This window comes from Gymnoscopelus braueri, assembly GCF_963280865.1.
Source record: "Gymnoscopelus braueri genome assembly, chromosome: 8".
In the NCBI taxonomy this organism is placed as follows: domain Eukaryota; kingdom Metazoa; phylum Chordata; class Actinopteri; order Myctophiformes; family Myctophidae; genus Gymnoscopelus; species Gymnoscopelus braueri.
In genome coordinates this window covers 14,039,388-14,057,952 of record NC_137609.1, presented here as the reverse complement: position 1 = coordinate 14,057,952, position 18,565 = coordinate 14,039,388, and the positions used below count along the sequence as shown (strand labels likewise).

Genomic DNA, 18,565 nt, shown 5'->3' with positions numbered 1-18,565 from the left:
CTTGTAGATCGGCTATTTTCATCAGCCGCTACACCGTCGTACGCTGAAGCATAAATTAAGCATGATACTGCTGCCTGCACACAAAAAGAACCTCAACGGGAAATATACGAACAAAACGTTCTATTATGTCTCATTCAATATAGAATATAGATTAATGTATTGCATTGTTTATTAAATTAACCAAACTGTATCTTTTACCACCAAGGAAGTTGCCTTAAATAACAGCAATATGTTTTTATATTTTTAATTTACAGGCTTCCTACAAGGTACCCCAGGGGGGTCCATCCGTGTTGTTTACGTCACCTGCAGGATTGCCATGTCCGCTTATTATACGCGACTTTGGGCTTGTTTTTCTGTAAAGTCGCTTGTAAAATATTGGTAGTTTGCGGGACCTTGTTTCCTAATGTTGTTTAAACCAGTGGTTCTCAAACATTTCCATCGCAAGGACCCCCAGATTAATATGTATTTGTACCAGGCCGGCCCCATACAAGATTTGTGTTTAAAATGTTTAAAAAATATTCCACATTTTTCACATTTTCTTCAAGATTTTTTTTTTTTTTTTTTTGTACTAAATAGCAGATCTACAAGCTCACAATGCGTTGCATCGTGACGCGTTATGAGCTTGTAGATCTGCTATTTTCTATTAGCCGTAGTTGCTTCTTTTGGGCTTGTTTTCATAGACCCGGGTTGCTTGTTTCTCACGCAAAATCTGGCAGCACTGGTCACCAACGCCAGCTGTCAATAGAAACGCTAGCTGAGGCTAAGCTAGCTCGCTAGTGTTTCGTAGCGTTTTATGTGGGGGACTTTTAATGTATTTGTCTTTTTGTACATATTTTTTAGGTCGTGGTATGAATTATTACACTTAACTAATTTAATTACATTAATTGATGCGTAACTTATTTGCGTGTGTATTGTATTCTCCCTTCGTGGGACTGCGTTAAACTACAGCCTATAGCTGCTAGCTTGTTAGCTGTAGCTGCTAGCTTGTTGTTATAGTCAGACTGGAAGATGCTGCTGCTGCAGATGGTTGTGCATAGATAGTTTATCTAGTGTATTTAGTGTATATTCAGTAATCTGAATACTCCTATTAATAGTAACAATACTCAATCATAGTAATCTGAATACTAGTTAATAATAATAGTAATCTGAATACTACTTGTTGTTATAGCTGCAGGCAGACTGGATGCTGCTGTAGATAGTTATTTATAGATCGTTTATTTGGTGTTATGATCTAATCCCAATTCGCAGACGGCTCTAAATTAACATGATGCTTCATTACCTAGCTATCAATTTACCAATATTCAGAATAAGTCATTTTTTCTGTTGTACATATTTTCGAGTCTCTATATGAATTATTACATAGTGTTAAAATAGTGTATTTATCAAGTGAATGTCGGTGTAGCAAATAAGTCATCAAACATGGATAAGAAATCGTTTGACATCGTCTTGGACGAAATCAAAAAGGTAAACGATAATATATTGTCTTGAATCAGAGATTATTTACCTGTAAGTAACCTGTAAGCTGATTGTATGACATTCTGTATAGTAGTGTCGTGTGTATATCTGTCTGTCTCTTATATGTCATCATGATTTGTGTGCATGGGGATCTCATCTTAAACAAGCTCAGTGCTTAATGAGTCTTCCAGTTTAGGAGACCTTGTATTGTGAATTTGTACTTCCATGTACTGATGTTCTCATGTCTTACTAAATAAAGTACATCAATCAATCAATGCTGACAGTCGATCCAAACATTTTGCTAATGATTTGAGCTGCCTGATGACATGTACATGTCTTCTATGTTGTGTTCCAGTGTGTCCTGACAGACCAGCGGGTTAAGGCAATAGAACAGGTGCACGGGTATTTCTCCAGTGAGCAGGTTCGTTCATATCATTGCACTAGCCTACAAATGCCTTCTAAATCAGTAGTTCTCACAAGATCTTTCAAAACTAGCAGATGTACAAGCTTGTGAGCTTGTATATCTGCTATTTCTGAATAGCCAAATCTAAAATGACACGGAAGCTTTCCCGGCTTTAACGGGCTAGTCACCACTGTTCTCTTGTTTGTTTATGCATACAGCCCCAGTGTAAAACATTGTTGAACTGTCATCTTATTGAATGTAGTGTTGTTGTTATAGCACCATGGGTAAATAAGATACTTGCAAACAAGAACTTCTACACTGACTATGCATTTTATTTTTTCCAGCCATTCTTTAAATATTGAATACTATGTTTGTGTCATTTGAATGCTCTCCACTATTACATATTACATGACTGTAACTGTGTATATCAAAATTTGCATTAATTGCTTAACCAGCCATTAGAGTTTACCATTGTGTAAAAGCATAAAGAACATAAATTAGTGTGAGTAAGAGGTCATGTACAGTAGTGTGTTTGTTAAAGACAACATTTTATAAAAGATTTGATTCCCACCAGACAGACAACAATGTACGGAAATATATTCAGGGGGGAAAATTGTTGGAAAACAACCCTTAGCTAAATGGTATTAGGAACATGACAAACATGATACAGAGTGAGAGAGACTAGTGTGACAAAAACTAGTGTATTACAACTATAACGTTTATACTTTTTTCCAACACCTACAGGTTACAGAGATACTGAAGTATTTCTCATGGGCAGAACCTCAGATTAAAGCTGTAAAAGCTTTTCAACATGTGAGTAATGTGAAGTTTCAACTTTGTTAATCCAAATATGGGCAATTCATTTTGAGCAGCTTGTTAACAGAGAATTACAGTAACATACATACAACATACGATACAAACAATACTCAAAGGAGATAAATGTGGAACAAAATGATCGTAAACATTCCCACCAGTAACAAGGAAAGAAAGGGGGAAAAAAATAGAACGGTGCGCTCTTTGGAACACAGATATTCACCAGGCCAGGTTGCCTACCCAGTACCCACTGACCAGGGCTCTGTCAGTTGTGGGATGCAGCCGCCAGGACGCAAGGAAACTGCAGGGGAAAATAGAATTTGTACAACAGTCTGTGCAATGTTGTGCGTACAATGCACTACGGCAATACAACTCCCCTCAGCAAGTTGTATTGCAGAGGGGAGGAACAATTTAGAATGAAAAATATAACGATGACAACTGAGAACTTTCACATGCTGTCAAGGATAAGCCGAAGTACTTGCAGCTTTCCAGAAGATTTGTTGGTTACAGAAAGAACTCGGCCTCTTGTGTTTCAGTCCAATAATCTTAGATTAATCTTAGAACAGATCTTGACAATGCTGTTCAGGCTGTTCTTATGTTTTGGCATGATGCTGTGAAATCTGCAGATAAAAGCTCTGAAGACTCAATGATTGATGCTATTATGAAGCCCCTGCTTCATAATAGCATCAGTGTTCACATGTAATATAAGATGGTCACCAAAAGTATTTGTTTGATGAGTCAGTTTCCACACTTTTACATTGTGTATGATGCACTCTTTGGCTGCATCAAAATCAATAATCAATAGTGTCTTGGCTTTAGACACATTGGAGTCCAAGAAGTTGTTTTCACCCCAGGAAATAAAGTAATTGAGATAATTTGCGGGGTCTGATTCTGAACCTCAGAGAAAGGAACTGCAGCGTAGTGAGTTCCAAGAATTTGACCAAATTGACCAGATCTCCCTGAGATCTCCTGCATTCCCCTGTGTACATAATAAAGAGTAAAGGCGAAAGGACGCACCCTTGTGGTGAACATAGCTACAGTCTGAGAAACTGTAATTCTGCACTGATTGTTCCAGTGGTTTGCAAGATTAGCTCCGGACACACACACACACACACACACACAGGCAAAAACATAATCTGTCCCCGGCCTTCAGCCTAGCGCAGATAAAAACTAAAAATTACTTTTCTAAATGGGATCATGATGCCTGGCCTTGTATTCTTCGTTTGTTAGTTTTAACCGACACATTTTAGTAAATACTTTTTCCTTCCACCACAGAAAATGGTTGCGATACCTACAACCAAAGTTGCCAATATCCTAAACTGCTTCACATTCTCAAAGGACAAGCTGATGGTCCTGGAACTCATAGCGTTGTGAGTACATTTTAAAGCTCATCTAGGCTTTCTCCAACACTCCATATAATGCTGTTAAATGTTATGACTTGGTAATGTCTAGTTAAATTCAGTAGAATTGTGGGAGTGATTGATCGGTATCGATTGGTTGATGACTGTGGGATCTTTTTTTTTTCACAAACAGGAACATATCGGATGCTCAGAATTACCGTCCTGTAGAGGAATTGTTTCGTATTCACATGTCAGAGAAGAAACGAGCCAAGAGGATCCTTGAGCAGGTAATAAACATGCTCACACATACCCACATGTGCAAAAGAGAAACTACTTATAACAATAACAATTTAAATCTCTGTGTACAATTCATTGTCAACCTGTGCGATCATCTCGACTCCATCTCAAACATACACCATCCCAAGAAACAAATATAACGGATAAGTCTACTTGTTAGGTCTGACTCTCGGAGTACAGTTTATTGTCAAGTTCAACCTGTGTGATTATCTCAAATTCAAATGCATGCAGTGATGTTTTTAGCTGTGCGTCATTCGCCAATAACGCATTTTATTCCAAAAAGACGCATTAAACTAACTAACTTTTAGTTTTAGCGTGTGCTGTGCATCTGTGAGGCCGGAGTCTGAACCGATTTAAATAGTTGTTGTTCATGTGTAGCCTAGTACATGTAGGCCTACAATTCGATGTCTGTCAGACCGGTGGACCCGACATGACATGCATGTGTATGTTTAGTGAGTGTGTGTGTGTGTGAGTAGCATTACCGTACACATCGTCATTAACATGGTTTCTTTGGAAAACACCTGTGGTATCAACTTGACAACTCGCAATTTGTGCAGTATTAAAAATCTTTTTTCTGGATGGAAGGAGACGTGTGAAAGAGACATGCTGTTGTGTATCCTATAATACTGTATAATATTTATAACCACCATGTCCTCAGCACAGGACACCCTTTTACCACTTGGTCTTTATTTTATCATGTGGTGCTATTTGGCCTACTTTACTAGAATGTTCAGTTTTTTCAAATTTGTCCGATTCGGGCTTAATTTCTTTCAGATACATTATCAACATACATGAATATAATCATAAATAGCCATATAATATCAAACACAATTTTAACCCATTATGGCCTGAGGCCGATTCTACAAATGCCTTCTAAATCAGTAGTTCGCAATCGTTTTCGTGCCAAGGACCCCCAAATTGATATATATTTGACCAAGGACCCCCCCATCTGAAAATGTTTTGTGCCAGGGACCCCCAGAAGAGAAGATTTGTGTTAAAAAATTCAAAATTATTCACTTGCAAATGTTTTTCAAATATTTTCAATAATAGTAGATGTATGAGCTTGTATGAGCTTGCATATCTGCTATTTTTGAGAACTTCTGTTCTAAACCACTGTTCTAAATCCTAAGAGTTGTCTGAGAAACTTATGTTGCTATATACAGCAGCTCAAATCTAAATTGACACGGATGCTTTCCCGGTTGTAATGGGTTAACACTAGGGCATTCACAACTAATTATTTTTACTAGTCGACTCATTTGACCAAGTAGTAGTCGACTAGTCGAAATTTACATTAAAAATCAAAAAATCAAAAATGCCATCCTATATTACAATTATTATTATCCTCCTGCCCTTATTTTTATGGCGTTTTAAGGGAAGCGCTTCTGGCACAGCAGCACAGCACCACAGCAGCGTCTCCAAGGATCCCCATTGCCCAATAATAGGCTTTTATTGGGCATACTTTTGACCCCCTTTTGATAAAAAATAAAGTCAGGAGGATAATAATAATAGTAAGATGGGCCATTACTATGGCATTAAAATTAATTACTATTCGACTAGTACCAACAAAGTCGACTAGTGGTTATAGGTGAAAGCCCTAGTTAACACAGCAATTTCTCAAAAACTACAAATTTTATTAGGACCCATAAAATGTCCACAAAGTTATTACATTTTCTTTTTTTTACATAGTATTGATGTTTATGTGTGTGTCTCTGTACTGAAGGTGTGTAAGGTTGGCTGCAAGGCTCCTGTTGCTATGATCTCCTCATGTGGAATGATACCAGGGAATCCTTACCCCAAAGGAAGACCCAGCCTGGTCAGCGGCACTTTCCCTGTAAGTACTAGTTTTGTGCCAATCGTGAGTTTCTGTCTGACAAAAGAAAACAAATATATCAGATAGCTTTCTAAGCAAAGTACTGCCGGAAACTGAAGCCTGATTTATATTTAAAGTACGTATGATGGTGTCCCGCTCCAAAAATTGCCAAGCTTGTAGAGACATTGTCATGCGATGAAGTAATCTTTCATGTATATTTAATACTTTCAGTCCATATACAATGAACTATCTGTATGATATTGATGCCTTAGAGGCCCACTGGAGAGAGGTTATATTGGTTATCTAATTAGTATCACCTGTTAATGAGTATATATATATATATATCCTGGTTGCTTTCCATTACCTGATAAAAGCTTCATAGCCAAAACCTTGGTGCATAATTAATTGTTACTCTAACTATGAAGAGGAGTGTGTGGTTTTATTTTGATTAGTTACACACGGTTGAAAGTAAACATGTCTAACAAATAGTGTGATTACTAGGACGTTTTTCAAACCCATCAGTACACTGAGGACGGCGCTAAACAAAAAAATAATGTGTTAACTTTATTTTGTGTGTTCAAAGGGAATCCCACCTGTAAAGAAAGACGGAGACAAGAAAGAGGACCCTCCTAGTATGGAGGGGAAAGGAATCGCAGCCCGGATCATTGGACCGTTCAAACCTGTAAGCACCACCAGGGGGAGCTCTCTCTATGACAAAGTTACAATCCCAATGTTTTTTTCCCCCTTATTTTGAGACAATGCTATGAACTAGGACCAACATATACAAATTTCAGGGCACAGTGACTAAATCCCACTGTAAAGGTTTGATATCTGCTGTCCCGCTTTAATTACATATGCTATTACATATCTACTATACGTATTATTTGGTCTTAACTTCCTTCGTGATGTTCCTACCTTTTATTTTGGCTCTACTACTGCCTGAAAAAACGGGTTACATCATCATGTTCGTTTTCACTTCTCTAGTTTCCTTCGACCTACAACCCCCACCGGCCTGTACCCTACCCCATCCCACCTTGCCGACCTCATGCTACCATCGCACCAAGTAAGATTTCATACACACACACACACACACACACACACACACACACACACACACACACACACGCATGCACACCTATTGAGCAGCACTGGGTTTATAGACAGGGAACAGATTAGACAAATGAGTTATTATTTATGAATGTGTAATTTATTATGCCATGTTATTGTACTGTTGTTCCTAAACGACTGTGATAATTACAAATATTGATACAAAGTGGTAAAATAGGGTTGATGTTTTTTGTCATGGCACATGGTACATTTTTGCCACTGCCATCTAAGCTGGGTTGAGGTATGGTTTAGTACTGGGGTGTAGAGTGTGTGCGTGTGTGTGGTCCCTCAAGTCTGCGCATGTGTTTGTGTTTGTGTTTGTGTGTGGTGGGCACTGTTGATGTCTGCAACCGCTACTCAGGTAGATACAACAATGCAGGCCTTGTGTCTGTAGGAGGGGTTATTACGGCCAACGTGCCTCCACCCCCTTACAGCTACGCCCACAAAGTTGCAGGTACGATATGGCAACATATGTGGCTGTGCGCGGCTGTGTGTGCGTGCTTGCAAAAGCAAATACACTCCTAAGCTTGCTGCCTAACTGCCTAGCATGCTACTCAACCGTGCTTCTCCAATGCACTGCCTTCATGAGGTGAAGAATGAGCCAGCTGCTGGTCTGTTAGCTGCAGGAATAGAGATAGATTGGGTTCATCATGACCGACCTACTCAGTAAAACCCTCAGTTACGGGTCTAATTGGTTACTTTTGTACGTATCAGAGTTACAAATGGATAAATAACACTGAGGAGTTTACTGTGTAGCCCCATAGTGTCTTTGACTACACCACAAAATTGTGAGCAAAGCTCTGTATTTTGCCGTGTAGGAATGATTTCAAACTAATGTGGTTAATTTCATTGATTAATTTAAAGGGACTACACCATGAATTTTAACTTTTCCTTCTTTTTTTGTGTGTTTTTGATCTCCCCTACCTCTCTTCTATCCCAAAAAATACTCCAGTTTGAGCACTCAGGCGTTCACAGCATAGCTGGGGTTTTATGTAAATTGGTCTCAAAACAGGCCAAACTGATTTGGCCCCGAAAGTGACGTCACTAGCGGTACAATCCCTCCCGTTTTTCAGTTCCAACTTAGAAAAAAAATTATGTTTTTTTCTTTTTTTTTCTTTTTTTTTCTTTTTACTTTTTCCATTCAGAACTAGGAGATAACATGCATACAAACTGTCTCAATAACGCCACGTGCAAATCAGAACAATGTGGTATTGCAGGTGAAAGTGCTTTATAAGCCAGAAAGAAGTTAGTTGGAATGAGTATATCTGAGGCTTGATTTAGGCTCAAACCTTTTGAAAGACGTTTCAGGGACATAAACAATATGATATAATTTTTTTATTTTTTATTCATGGTGTAGATCCTTTAATTAATCTTTCTCCCTGGAATCATGCTTGAAGCTGTAGCCTGTATATTCCTTAATACTACAATTGTCAATCTTGTTGCAGGCATTTAACATGCATCGCTTTGAAATAACCTTTTGTTTTAAAGGGCAGTCCCACCAGTTTTCAAAATTGAAATTAATCGTTTCACAGTTAATAGTGGAGCATAAACTTTTTTAGAGATATTTCTCAAAGTTCCTGAGACTAACACACCTATTAAATGTGAATTAGAGTGCACACACTCAAAGTGTGACTTTTAGGCAAACTTACATGATCTTGCAAACTTCAGAAATATAGTTGGTCTACAGCGCAGAAATAAATGTTCTTACTCACGGCTCTAGGTATTAGACATACAGTACATACATCAAATCACACTGCACAACTTAACCATAAAGAAATTCTTAATTGAAAATGGCTCATGCGTTGTGAGCTTTTAGATCTGTTAAATTTTAAATAACTTGCCTATAATGACATATCCAAATTTGAGACGCCAGGGTTAAAGTGGTTAATGGAGTCTAGTAGTCCAGCCTTTGGTACTTAAATGGTTAGTTAGATATCTTGGTTAGTTCATGGGATATCCTTCGATGTTGAAAACTGCTGGATTTCCCCACAAGTTGCAATTAGGAGTTGCAATTAGGGAAGCTCATTGGCGAAGTGGCTATTCATCTTTGCTGTCTCTCTCGCTCTCTCTTTGATCACTCTCTTTGGTCTACTGGGATCTAACCAAAGTATTGAAATGAACTTTGGTTTGGATAATTTCACAGCTGATCTGCAAAGACCAAAAAACACCAGACAATTATACAATTAAATTGTTTTCTGATTTCTTCTCAAAGAACCATACTGATCAAAATACAGGACATTGTCTACTCACCACTTCGGCCACCTATGTTCGGCAAAACGGTCTATATTTATGTACAATTATTGTACCTAAAGACCATTTTCGTGCTAATTGCTTAATTATTTGAGAGTGATTGTCATACATTTATATTTACATTCCAAAGTTATTAAAAACTTCTGTATTATCTGACTAATTGAGTAAAAACTATGAAAACAAAATTGTGCATTTATTAAGTCACAGACATTTAAATTTATTTCATAAATCAATATTTTCTCCAGTTATTATTTTCAGCTAAACTTTTCGAATCAGTCCGCTCTTTAAAATGACACAACGTTAATGTGACTTTGAAAAAACAACTGCTCAGTGCATTTAGTGTATAGTATTGCCTATTTCAAGCACATTTCAAGTTCCAATCCTGCAAGTACATTTTCATACCATTTATGAAATGAATCGGAAACATTGGCCTCCTAAATTTATTTATTTTTAAACTTGAAAAATGGTCGGTGGTAGTGTCAAGAATACTGTAACCACCGGTATGGTCCTTTGATGTATTTATCAGGTTGAGATGTATTCTTTAACTCTACTTCCCCCTTCCCCCACAGGTTACAATAAACCAGGCAATGCTCAGAACGCCACCCCTGGAGTCAACAGTGGACCTCTCCTCATTGGCTCTACTCCTTCTACCCCTGCACATCACCAGGCCTCCCAAGCCCAGCCTCCTCCCTCCACTCCCATCACCCCAGTTTTCCCCGGCATGGTACCCTCTCAGAACCTCAGTCCCTCCCCCGCTCCGTCCCCCTCCGTCATCAAGGGGGGCCCTCCGACCCCCGGCGGCCACGCAACGTCCGCCCCTCCATCCGTCATAAAAGCCCACACCCCCTCAGGCACGCCTTGCGGGACTCCTGCATCTCCTTTCCACGTCCGATCAGGGACGCCCTCTACCCCTCGGAGCATTCCAGACCCGCTGCCCCAGCCCAACTCTAACTCTGCCCAACATAAAGGCTTCCCACACTCCACAGACCCCCATTTGGGACCGGGCTTCCCTGGCGGTCAGCATTCCGGGTCGGTCATCCGCAGCTACACCCCCTCCGGAACCTCGTCCCACACTCCCGCTGCGCTGTGCCCTAGCCCCAAACCCTCCCCAGCCCACTCTGCACAGGCTGGGGCCCTTTACAGTGAGCAGCAGCGAGCCGCCCTGAGCAGACATGGCAGCCCTGTGCCGTCTGCCTTCAAGGGCACATCTCGCGCCGGCACCCCCTGTGTTAGCTCTCTGGTGATGCAGGGTGCAATGCAGGGTGCAAGTCAGGCTGCCCTGGACCGTTACCTGGCTCTATCTCACCCCTCAGGCTCCCCGCAGAGGTCTATGTCCAGCCCCGCTGCTGCCCTCCAAGCCCTCTCTGGTAGCCCAGCTACCTCTCACTACCCCGGCCTCTCCCACTTCCCCACCCTTTCTAACTCTCTCCCACCCTGCAGCCTTCCTTCCTCCCTCTCCTCTATGGCTTCCACCAGCAACCTTGCCACACACCCGCAGACCTCCATGTACCCTGGCACAGCCTCCCCTTTTGGGCTGGGCCTCACCTCCCAATCTCTATTCTCCGGTTTGCCCCCTGGACTGAGCCATGCCAACTTCCCAGGTTTCGGGGGTTCCGGAGGTCCGGGCGCCGGCAGCCCGGTCTTGTCTTCCTTCATGGGACTACCAGGGTCCGCTGTGCAGTCTGTAGGGTCCGTCGCCCCACTGCAGGCGGCAGCCGTAGCAGCGGCGGCAGCTGCAGCTGGCGTTCCATCGTCGTCGCCTGTTCTACCAGGGTTTGCATCTGCCTTCAGCTCCAACTTCCAACCGGGGTACATCAGAGAGGGTTTTATTGAGCATAATAATCACATGGCAACCACTCGCTTTGGGGTGGGATACTCCAGTGTGACATAAGAGCAAATGGCCACCGTGGGAGTATGGTCATTGGTCACGCTGCGGGGGAAACATGACACAGGGTGGAGTTTCCCACGAGTGTGATGAAAGAGCAAAATGGCCGTCATGTGTATATTATGGTCAATGGGGAGGTTGTTTCTTTGTTCATCTTTTAAGACTGTCTACAGTCTGTACGTAGTATCATTTACATGAAAGTCTCAGAAAGGAGTGTAGCAAATTGTTATATGATAATAATAACCATTTACTTATGTAGCACCTTTCAAAACAGTTACAAAGTGCTTTACAGTTGTGCAAAAAGAGAGTACATCAATTCAGGCCATTGTATCCCAGTTATGTAAACTGTTACATTGACATCTCTCCAGTCATGTGAGAAGAAAGTGGAATAAGGTTCAGAATTATCAAAGGGTTCCTTAGATCCCATGACCGTGATTCACGCCTGCTTAGTGGAAACAGTGAGGTGATAAATGTTTCCATCTTGTATTTTATGGTGATAGAGTAGGTAGCTGTACTTCACACGATGTTCAAAGTCCACCTGTGTCACTGTATTACACTGTAAGGTCTTAGCCTTGACTTGGATAGTTCCATAAGCAGTTAAAGCAGCAACTAAAGAGAAGCCTTGGTGCAGCTTTGGTGCAGGAGTGGTCTCTAGCAAGTGACAATTGGGCAAGATGATTTATGACAGCCATATACGTACCATAATGTTTATCTTGTCAAACCCCAAGTGTTGCAAGCACCAGACACACCTTTTGTTGAGTTTTCCTACACCCAATAATAGATAGTTTCCTTCCTGCATATGAACAATATGTTCAGTGACATAAACTTATATGTTTTCATTTTAGGCATTTGAATGAAAAGGGCAACCTAAAACAACACAAATGCAAGTTCATGGCTTCAAGTTCTTTGATTTAGTAATGCATTACAAGCAAACGTAGAGCAGAAGGGATCTGATTCAGGCAATATTGGGGTCCAAAGTACTTTAAGGATGATACAATTCGTTACAGGAATGGAACTGGGAAATAAACAGAATTAGACAAATATTTGCATTAACTTATTGTTTATTACAACTCGGACATCACACAATTAAAAGTGATGGCGCCAGAGTTACCTAGTAGCTAAATCTATTTTCCCACCCTGGGCAGCTACAGATAAAAATTTACATTTGTAAGACTATTACATGTGTTCTACTGTTGGCTGATAGTATAGTTACTGTGTTTCCAGGTTGAGCGGTGGTCTCCAGCCTGCAGGTGGTGGCGGATTCCCTGGCTTGCCACCATTCGCCGGGGTACCAAGCTTCTCTCCCTCTGCCTCCCCGGCTACCCTTAGTGGCCTCCACAACCCCGCCATGCAGTCTGCGTTGCTGCAGGTATAAGCACACACACAATAGCCTCTGTGCACAGCAGCCATATTGGAAAGAAATATCCATACTTCCTGCACAGGTGTTACCAATGATACTAATGAAGGCTCTGTTCCAACACTCAAACACTCTGCTACACCAGTGGGTCTCAAAGTGCCCATTTAGGCAATTTGCAGACGTTCAAATCGAGGTCGACTTAAGTGATATGAACCCTAGACAACGAGCGACCGGTTAAAAGGCCATATGAATAGAGTGCAAATAAAACGATTACATGCTACAAAGTCACTTGGAAACCACGTGAACGTCAAACCAAGCATCTGTCTAAACAATATGCAACTGTATCTACATATTCTTAGCGTTTGTGGAAAAGCTAACAGTATTACTAAAATGTCTTGACTTTAAAACTTTTAACAGTTTATAGTGGAACAGAAGACAAACTCATGTGTTAAGTAGTCAGAAAAGGTGTGTTTAATATTGGTCTTTATCTGTTGGGGCATGTACAAGCAATGGAAACACACACACATGCAGAAACAGGTTTTTTTCATGTGTTCTTGTTCCAGGCTCATCCTGCGTCTGCATTGGAGGGTTTTAATCCTCAACCCAACGGCTTCACCAACTACCCTCCTGGGCCAGGAAACCCCTTCCAACTACAGCCTGGCATGCATCCCCAGCTGGGCTGGCAGTGAGAAGACTCACTCGCACACTGCAGTACTCTGGGCCTGGAAATACTAACTCACGCTAGCAAACTCTATCCCCACCATTCAGCCTTTTTCAGCAGTTGTAGTGCACTGGACAGTAGATTGAATAAGAGTCTATAACCTTGTTAAGAAGAACACTACAATGGAAATAATAGAGAACTTTCTCAAAGCCCCTTTCTGTTGCCATTCGGGAACAATCGTTAATTTAAAGGATCACTGATACATATATATATATTGAATTTTCTTAGTTTTTAAATAACAATATGAATCTTCAACTTGTTTTGTAGGCGTAGAATTATCCATTTTATTCCACATAGCGTGTTTCACCCTGCCTAAAGGCCACCATGTTTGGAAGGCTTTGGCCTTCATCCTGGTGTTCATGGAACCGCTGTAGATTTTTTTTAAAACACCCAATTTGAAGGTGTGACATGGGAACATCATGAGTTAACAGTGTTACCCAGTCCTATAAAACAGCCCTGTATTTCCTGATCATTGATTCGCTGGACTTAATGACTCGCAAGAGATGGCTGGCCATACGGTTTGGCAATACACATTGTGGGTAGAAGGCATATGGGCTCTCCCCATATGTTAACCCACCTGAATGTAGGGGCAAGGATGAAAGGTGACTCATCCAATCAGATTTTGTATTTAACCTTTTTTTCCTCTTTTTTTTTTTATCATTGCTCAGGTGTCCAGGTTTTGTTCTTTACATCAGGTTTTTTAATGTCTTAAATACAGGTATTACTTGGTTCATAACATACTGTATAGTTTTTAATGTGTCACCGATTTTCTGACTGAGTTATGTGTCAACGTTATTGGTCATGATGGTCCTTTCCTGTCTTTCAGTGAACGTCAATTACCATTCAAACTTTTCCCAGGTATATTTTACCCCGGTTTGTCCTATAGTGACATGTTTTTTGAGACTGCCTGCCTGGAAAATACACTGGGCACTGACCAATCACCCATTTGGAACTGTTGGTTGCATTATGTTGCATGAAAGTTGAAGTATACAATTGGTGCTTATCAGACCTATTACCTATTGACACTGATACTGGTAATGAACACCACTATGGCTCACCTGGCTGCATTTTGTCACTCATTCAATTGTGATATAAATGCTTAAAATAGTAATTGTCCCTTTCCAACATTTATGTGGTGTTTCCTTAATTGTTTTTTCCCACCACCCATGTTTAAGATTCACGAGTAGACCGATTATTTTATTAGTATTAGTAATGTAACTTTTATTAAAAAAAAAAGAAACATACAATCCTGAGAATAATTAACAAAGTTCTCATTATGAATTATATTCCATCTCGATTGGTTATTGATTAATGTCTGATCGGCTTGTCTTCATTTTAAGTGACTCATCATGGCTTATTGATTTATATCATGCAATTCAATATTAAAACATTCATACCATGAATGCATGCTGCGTAGAGGGATCTAATGTAGGTCAGTAGTCCTACCGGTTTCAAAAAGGAACCTGACTTTCGGTTTGACCACATAGATGGGAAGTTCTTTGTCTGTAACCGTGTCACCTAAACCTACTTTTGTATCTCGGTCCAGTGGTTTATTTGTGCTTCCTTTTTATTTCTCACACAGTAGCACCTGTATGAGAAATCTTACGTTGATTTATATTTTGTATGTTTACAGAATTATTTTTGAAAATGTTGATGCTGTGAATACTGTAGCCTATAGGGACAGTATTTCGCTGCACATATGCAGCCTTTTTTTGTGTGGGACAATTGATGTCATTCTCATATGTTAAATCATGTATGGAGATATGATTTGTCTGTATTCTTGAATAATCTCTTGCAGCATGTTGAACAACAACAAAAACCTTTTACTGTAATTTAGTTACTGTACACTGACTTTTTGCGGTAGATTCACTCACATTGTCACGGTATCATTTGTGAGCAATATACTTCTTTTTCGTAAATTCTGTGTTGGTCTCATTCTTTTTGTCGACAACCAGTGCCCATTTGAACTTGGTGTGCAATTGTGATGCTATCTAATTTCTCAGATATAAAATGTTTTCGGTAATTTTTTTACTTGTTTCAATTTGTCTATGATTATAATTGTGAAAGAGCATACATTTGTACGGTAATGTCCCTTTTCTTGTTTTTATGCTCCTGCAGAACATGGAGCACATGGATACAGTATTTAACCAGCTGTGCCCCAGGCTGGTCTATTGCCCTGTTTGCCTCTAGAGTATTACCTGTAGCTTAATTATTGCCTGCTACCTGCAGCTGGTACCCAGGTGGATGGCAGCCTAGCATTAGAAGGAGTTCTATGCTATGGACCAGAGATACCTTTTTAAATAACCATGGGAGGCTCATTTCTCCCTCTCTCTCCTCAGGGCTGGGTTTGGTTCTTTGTTTCACACCATTCAACATACATACTCTACTATTGTCACTCATCCAACATGCATACCTCTACTCATGACCATTTTATATTGTTCAGCTATCCACTGTATCAGTCAATACTGATTTTCATTGTGGGCATGCACATGTCACCTTGGGCCCCCACACAAATGTGGGGTGTACACTACATCCCTGTTGACACGCATCTTGTCCATCTTTGTGGTTGTCATTGCTTAGTGACCTTAGCTCAGGGGTTCCCAAACTATTCATTGCCCAGGATTCCCAAATAGCCATAGCCTCTGGCTGCAGCCCCCTCAATGTGGTGAAATTACTTTCACAACAGTAAACCTAGTTAAAACAGCCAATCTACAAGCTCACAATGTGTCACAAGAGCTTGTAGATCTGCAATTTCTATGGGGTTTGAACATTTTGACAATAATTACATATCTGTATATATAAAGTATATCATTTTATTTCACGAATTGAATTTGAATTGAAATTACACTGTTTACATGTTGTGCCCCCAGACCTCTTAGAGGCCCCCACCCTGAAAACCTGTGTCTTAGCTTACCAGTAAAAACACAGAAGAACCTGAATGACTTATCTACAGACGGTGTGGAAATTGTTTCCATGTGACAACACATTTATCAGGTAAGTGCATCAAGTGTAGATTTTCCAGTATCTCCTAACCTACTTGGCCCTTACAGTTGTGTCTGTACTCTGGCTTATCATCATTATATGTTGTATTTCACCATTATACTAAATAAGCAAAGGGGGGGTCAGTCATGCGAATGTTGTTTAGTAGAGGGTTGAAGTATGATGTTTAAACCACACCCCTTTGTTCATTAATACATTTTCCTATAAATAAAATCCACAGCTATGCCTTGTGGCTCATCGTTATATTGTTTCACCATAGATAAGCAAAGGGGTGGGTCAGTCATGTGAGTGTTGTTAAAAAGAGGGCTGAAGTCTGACATAATAAACCCGCCCCTTTGTTTATTCATCACAATATTCAGGCATTCTGTCAGGGGAGTGGCTCTGTATCATTATGATATCCTATCCTATCTATACAATTGGCAAAATTCAGTGCTTCCTTAATTGAGCGCTTCCTTTCGTGTCCTGTTATCACTGTCCCTTTTCATTGTTTCGTTATGTTATACAAGTGTATACTGTACATGTAAAATTTCAGTAAATGGTTTGCCACAACATCCTTTGTTTGTTTAGGCATTGTTTTGTTTACTTTTACATGGGGGGCTTGGCTTTGACATCAGGGTATCAGTACTTAGTCAATGCTATCCCTTCCACTAACTGCCTCATTCTACTTGTATGTACAGTAAAATTCGTTTTGGCTTTTGGGCTGTTGCCATTCAGTGGTTTCACTAAGGTCCCAGGGATATGATACTTTAGTTGAAATGAGTGACAATTCTGTAATTGCAATTCTCATTGAACTCAATTTGAAATATCCATATACAAATACTGCTAGCTGAAAAACTGTTATTCATTCTAGAGTACAAATGAATTCAGGGGAGCTACACTAATACAGTGACAATAGGAATCAACTTTATTGTCACATCATAGTTTTACAGGTGTAAAGTGGGTGAAATACATTTTTGTGCGAGCTCCATTTTTGTTCTGGTTCAGAAAGAGGAAGGGAAAGTGTGGGGGGGGGGAGAGCAATCAAACAAAATATATGTAGCCTACATATACACAGCATATCCAGCTGGTACAGTATGTACATGAGGTTAGATACATCAGCAGCAGGTATCACTACAAAATGGTATTTCCTGTTATAAACTACTCTAAAACAGTTTGGTAGTTGTTCATTTAGTACCACAATAAATTAGGAGTTCTCTCTTGCTTTGATGCATTCATCAAATGTGTAACCTCTTTCTTTAATAGAGTGCCTCAAATGCCCACACCATTAAAAACTGTAATGCACTGTGACCTGGATTCAGTTCCTGCCTCAGCACTCGTGTTAAATGTCAAACCTCTTTGCGCAATTTCCTGCCTAAAAAAAAAAACGGAAATGGTTCACATTCCTCTTTAGTACCAGGGAAATTTGCACTCACAAGCCATGAAACACTTTTGGCATGCGTTAGCTCATCTACGTATGTCTCACAATTAAAGCTATTGGAGGGCGGCTACTGCAGTAATTCCTGACCCAGGAAGGACACAGACCTATATTTACAAAACCAAATTTACCTAGTGTCCCTGCTTCGCGCAACCGAATCACCATTCCGAATCTGGTGCTGACCATTCGTATGTCTGTGCTCATGCCCATGTGCTCCCGACTTGCTCATCAATCGTTTAGGTGCATGCAGTAGGCCTAGCACTTCTCCTGTTAATAAAAATGGGGTCCACAGCAATGCTAGTGTGACTGAGGCCAGTCCACAACAATGATTCGCGACGCAACTTGCAACATGCAACTCATTGCAACTACTTGCAACCATTATCCAAAATGGCAGTTGCAAGGAGTTACATTGGTGTGGACTGGCCTTTGACGTTAGCTGCAAAAAAAACATTTTACTGTACATGCATCGATTAAACAAACTATCAAGCGGTTCCACGTTCTCTTCACTAGGCCTACATACATTTCCTGGTTGTTGAGGAGCATTCACATCGGGCATGCATGACATGTGATTCTATGTATTAATGTGATGGGAGGAGGTACAGTATATGGTCTTGGTGCGTGAGAAGTCCAGTCTGTTTCTACTCCGTTTTGCAAGAAGGGGGGCTCTGAGGACAAAAGCTTGGGAACCACTGTCATAGATGAAAAACTGTGCC

General features: G+C 40.4%; 1 protein-coding gene across 2 annotated transcripts; it reads left to right on the top strand.

The window, feature by feature from the left end:
* The first annotated feature begins 765 nt into the window (after positions 1-765).
* On the top strand, positions 766-15,388 carry proser1 (proline and serine rich 1). Of its 2 annotated transcripts, XM_080435901.1 has the most exons (12): positions 766-1,464; positions 1,811-1,876; positions 2,603-2,671; positions 3,947-4,041; positions 4,205-4,298; positions 6,029-6,139; positions 6,702-6,800; positions 7,103-7,181; positions 7,587-7,679; positions 10,045-11,284; positions 12,585-12,729; positions 13,281-15,388. In XM_080435901.1, exons 1-12 carry the CDS (start codon positions 1,420-1,422, stop codon positions 13,404-13,406), a joined length of 2,262 nt encoding a protein of 753 aa, XP_080292027.1. In that variant the 5' UTR covers positions 766-1,419; the 3' UTR covers positions 13,407-15,388. The 2 variants fall into 2 exon arrangements, with proteins under 2 accessions (XP_080292027.1, XP_080292028.1); XM_080435902.1 differs by lacking the exon at positions 7,587-7,679 and having other exon boundaries at positions 13,281-15,387.
* Positions 15,389-18,565: the final 3,177 nt, after the last annotated feature.

Coding starts and splice junctions, on each gene's coding strand:
- proser1 (XM_080435901.1), top strand. CDS start 1,420: ATGGATAAGAAATCGTTTGACATCGTCTTGGACGAAATCAAAAAG. Junction 1,877..2,602: donor GGTATTTCTCCAGTGAGCAG/GTTCGTTCATAT, acceptor CAACACCTACAG/GTTACAGAGATACTGAAGTA. Junction 4,042..4,204: donor GTCCTGGAACTCATAGCGTT/GTGAGTACATTT, acceptor TTTCACAAACAG/GAACATATCGGATGCTCAGA.